Here is a 4,667-nt window from a genome sequence, read left to right as displayed (position 1 = left end):
CGGGTGGCTGCGTCAGCTCCTCCAGGGTCGGGGTCGTTCGGGATCCAACCGTCGGTGTTGGTCGGTCTGTCCCCAGCAGACCTCTGCAGCACAGCGGCGTGCAGCGCTGCGTACAGACGAATTTTATGCAGCCGGGAGGGGGAGGCGGAGATGCGAGCCGGGCGTCTTGGGGAGCTCCCCACACCCTGTCCTGCCCCCCACAGCGTGGCCTCCTGGGGAGGAGTCCAGTGCCACCACTCTTTTTCCTGGAGTACCAGAAAGCTCCGAGCTTGCTCCTAGCGCTGGGTTGCCACAAACTCAGGCAAACTCAGGGGGTCTAACAAACTACAGCATGGGTGGGAAACCCAGCCTCCGCAGGCAAACCTGTACGAACTCTCAGGCTTTGGTGTAAAATCTGATTTCTTAGGTGTTTGCCTGAACAATACATTTGAGAGATGTGTTTGTTCATGAGACCTTAAAGACCTTGGCTTTATTATGCCATCCAGAAATTAGTGCTGATATCACCATAGTGAAAATTAATAATTTTAAATTACATTTATTGCTGTGAATGAATCCAGAAACCTTACTATTAGGAATTCATTATTTTTTATGCAAACAACAAGTGAAGCATTACAGAGCAGCTGGCAATAAAAATCCAGACAGTGCGCAATGTGTTTTAGCTCTCCACACTCTACTGCTGGCCAGAGACCTGCACAGACCCACGACCTGGCTCATGGGGACAGTGTGCAGGGCTCAGGTGTTCAGTGACCAGGTTCTAGTGTTTTCAATAGTTAGATTATCCAGCACACAGTGAGTGTATGGTGAAAAATAGATTTAAATTTGAGTTTGTTTTTTTTTTTAAAAAGGAAAAAAAAAGGAAACATTTTGTCAGTGATCAGATTTCAAAAGTGAGTATTGTTTCTAGACCAAATTTCAAAATTCAACTGAATATATTTTGAACTCCCATTCTGTTTAACAGAGTTAAATATTTTCTGTAGTTATAGTCACAGTAAATCAGGAAGAGACAGAGGGGAGCAGATCTTCATTAGCAACTCCTCATAGAGAATGGATCTCTGTGCCAAGGTCCCGAGGCTATGTTTTTGCCATGAGGACTGATGGGTTTACATTTGCTCTGCACTGAAGGAAATGACTGTTGCAATTGTAGGGCACTAGAGAAGCTGTCCAGTAGCAGGACTATTAATTATTATTTAAAAAAGCAGGTCTTTTAATTGTTTAAAAAAAGTTTCAACTTGCTTTTATGGCCTATGCAGGAACTGACAGTTACTGTAATATTTTATGCTCCCTCAGGGACTCAGAAAGCTTCCTTCTATATTACTGTGGGGTTTTTTTTCCAAACTGGATAGCAGCATCTGTGAAATTTATACATGTGCAGTTTTACGTACATGTCCCTCAGCTCTTCTAAGAAAAGAGAATAATTAAACTTTCAGATTTGCACTGCTCTTTGTCATACACCAGTCAAGTCTGGAGGGTTTGCTTTTGTTGGGTTAATGGTACGTAATTTTTAGTTGTGTATGTAACATGAAAACAAGAGTACTGAATGGAAATTATCTATTGGTACTGTTCAATGCTACAGCTTTCTTAAGGCTTCAAATATAAATAAAAGTCAATTATCTGTCATATAATATTCTTTTTTCTCCCATCACTGGAAAACACAGGATACTGAGGTGTCCACAGTTTCCTGAGAAGTGTTGATTACTGTCAGATCATATTGATTAAATTAAGAATTTCCCATTGATTCCAGTAGGTTTTATCAGCGGCTGGCATCTCTGTGGAGCAGGGACATTTGTTTCAATCTTTTTATGACATACAGAAATTCAGTGCTGGTCTGCAACACTCAGGCTATACCCAAGTCTTCAGCTGACAGCTAACAGAAGCCTAATTGATATTGTTTCTTCACTGGAGTTTTTTATTTCAGTCGGCTCACAGGATGAAGAGAGGAAAGTAGACTGAGATGAAGTCAGGCTATGAGCAAGGAAAGGAATCGCTAGAAAAGTCCACAGTCTTTTAGATTTTCTTTGATTATTATGTCTGTGACTGCATCAAATACAAACTTGACATTCTGGGTGTCTGTGGCACATGTCATGTGAGAATATATCTCTTTATCTTCTTTCCTTATATTCAAGTCTAGGAATTGTTTCTTGATGTAATTTCCAGCATCTTCAAATGTATTTAGTCCTAGTGGATGAGACAGTAAAAGAAAGAGAAGACACATTTCAGCTGGTACTTCCTCACAGCTGCTAAGAAACAACATTTTTTTTCTGTGTTTTTTTTTCTTTATTTTTTTCTAAGGAAAATTAACAATTAATATTAAATAATTTTAAATTAATCAAAATTAATACAGGGATGTTATTTTCTTGTGCACCCCCAGCCTACTCACTGGTGAGGGGATGCGAGAAGCAGAAAAGGCCTTGATTCTGTGTAAGCACTGCTCAGCAATCACTAAGACGTCCCTGGGAATCAACACTATTTCCAGCACAAATCCAGAACATAGCCCCATACTAGCTACTGTGAAGTAAGTTAACTCTGTCCCAGCCAAAACCCGCACAATTAGGTATGAAAATTTTGTATCTAAAATGCCCACCTAAATTTAAATTTAAACACCTAACCAGAAGTCCTAATTTCTGAAGTGAAATACTCCTGAGTAAGTCAGTGTGAACCAGCTGAGGACATAGAGAGGGAGCAGAAAGTGAGAGAAACAGAAGAAAAAAGAAAGGAACATAAATTCAAAGGGAATCAGGTAGATACCAGACAAAATCTGTGGGAAGTACAAAAATGAAGGGATAAAGGAAGAGGGGAAAAAGGGAACAATTCAGATGCTTGTATTTTCAGTAGTAATTTCTTTCAGTAATACTCCTTTAGAACAAAAACAGTTGTGAACACTGATACCCCCAACTCACTGTAGGTCCAGAGCAGGATGAGATTTTGGAGGCAGGCTGCTGCTGAGAGCCTTGCTGGCTCCCATCTGAGTCTAGCACATAATGTTTGATTATCCCAGTGAGCAATTTTTGTGTTGATGTGTCCTAAGAAATGGGGTGAAGGAGGTGGTTTTCAGGAAATGCACAGAAACCACCTTCTAATAATAATGTTTCTTTAGGTATATTTCATTCTGGACACTCTCTATCACAAATACATTAAGTTAATACTAAAATTCTGACAGCTTTTGGTTTTTCTCTGTCACTTTCTGACCTAGCTTCACATACGGTCTTGCATCAGCTTGGAACAGCTGCTGTTTTCTATTTCTAGTAGGCACTACTACAGAAAGAGGCAGACTTCCTGTATGGAATGGTTTTTCAAAATAGGGGCAAAAATACTGGATTCAGTTATGGTGTGTGTGGGTGACAAGCCACGCACTTGTACTGAAATATTGTCTGGGTTCATCACACCACGCACTCAGCCATCTGAAACTTCTGATAGTCTCAGCTTCCTCTACCACCATTAGAGAGAAGTAAGCACCTCCGGAGAGAGAAGATCCCACCTTAGGACAAGCGTCATGAGCAGGTGAGATGAACTGGATTCTGGCCACGTCTGTCCCACACCATTCTTCTGAGAGAAAGGCCAGGTGCTTAGGCAAGACGCTTAGCATGTAAATGGTTATATATAGGTGACCTGAGCCCAACTCTCAGTTGGCCTACACTGATAATCTGAATTTTCTTCTGAAAACCAAGAACTTACCATTATACTCAGGAAAGCAGATACTGAGATGAACTTTCGTTATTTTCTCTTGAAAGAGGTCTTTTTTATTTAGAAACAGCACAATGGAAGTGGCTGCAAAGCACTTGTGGTTGCAGATGCTGTTGAACAGCTGAAGGCTTTCGTGCATTCTGTTCTGTTGAGATGCAAAAGGTGAACATGAGAGACTGACAAATCTCATCCCCATATGTAATTTTTACTGTCATATTCTTTACTGGCAAGAACCAGTACAGCATAATCACCTTTAAATGGTTATCAGGGAACAGGAATAGTTCTGATATGCCATCAGAGAGTACATTATAACATAGCAGCAAAAAGGGTAGTTTGTCTCTTCTGACTCACCACTTCTTTATCTTCCACAAGAACCATGTCATAGGCACTGAGTGCTGCACAGAATATGATGCACGTAACTCCCTCAAAGCAATGAATCCACTTTTTTCTCTCTGATCGCTGTCCACCCACATCGAACATCCTTTGCAGAAAATATAACATAAGTACAATGTGAAGCACTAACTAGTGAGGATGTAGTCATGCTGTAATGTGTAGAGTGCAACTAGACATGAATGACAATCAAATAACCAGTTTTTCTAAATATTGGTTTGTTCTATCCCATCAGGTCAAGGAGTACTATACATTACAGCTTTCTAGTGGGCATAAAATGAAGCATAAAGGCTTAAATACCTGAATATAGGGAATGCTTTCAGTACTTTCAGGTGGCCCTCTGTGTTGAGGAAGTGAGGCTCTACATAAGATCTCAGTGCAGGACTAAGCCCTGCAGGCAAGTGTTTATTCAGGACAGACTTCACGTGTGAAACATTGACGAAAGACCCTCAAATCCACAGTAATTTGTTACTTCTTTGTTTTGCTTGTAGTAAACTGATGCACTGATCAATAATGCATATGACTGGAATTTGGTCATAGGTTGACCCACTAGTTATGTTTAATTGGCTGGTGTAGATTGATATTTAGTCATCTAT

The 4,667-nt window shown here is 40.5% G+C and overlaps 1 protein-coding gene across 1 annotated transcript; it reads right to left on the bottom strand.

Annotated features, from left to right (window-relative positions):
• Window positions 1-1,984: 1,984 nt before the first annotated feature.
• Window positions 1,985-4,162, bottom strand: LOC104537788 (guanine nucleotide-binding protein G(t) subunit alpha-3; the record flags this gene model as incomplete). The annotated part of the gene is made up of 3 exons (XM_010180781.1): window positions 1,985-2,175; window positions 3,673-3,826; window positions 4,033-4,162. Coding segments are annotated over 3 exons (475 nt in total), but the record flags the coding sequence as incomplete, so codon positions are not given.
• Window positions 4,163-4,667: the final 505 nt, after the last annotated feature.

Source organism: Mesitornis unicolor, unplaced genomic scaffold (genome assembly GCF_000695765.1).
Source record: "Mesitornis unicolor isolate BGI_N332 unplaced genomic scaffold, ASM69576v1 Scaffold54283, whole genome shotgun sequence".
Lineage (NCBI taxonomy): Eukaryota > Metazoa > Chordata > Aves > Mesitornithiformes > Mesitornithidae > Mesitornis > Mesitornis unicolor.
This window is presented reverse-complemented; position numbering and strand designations above follow the sequence as displayed.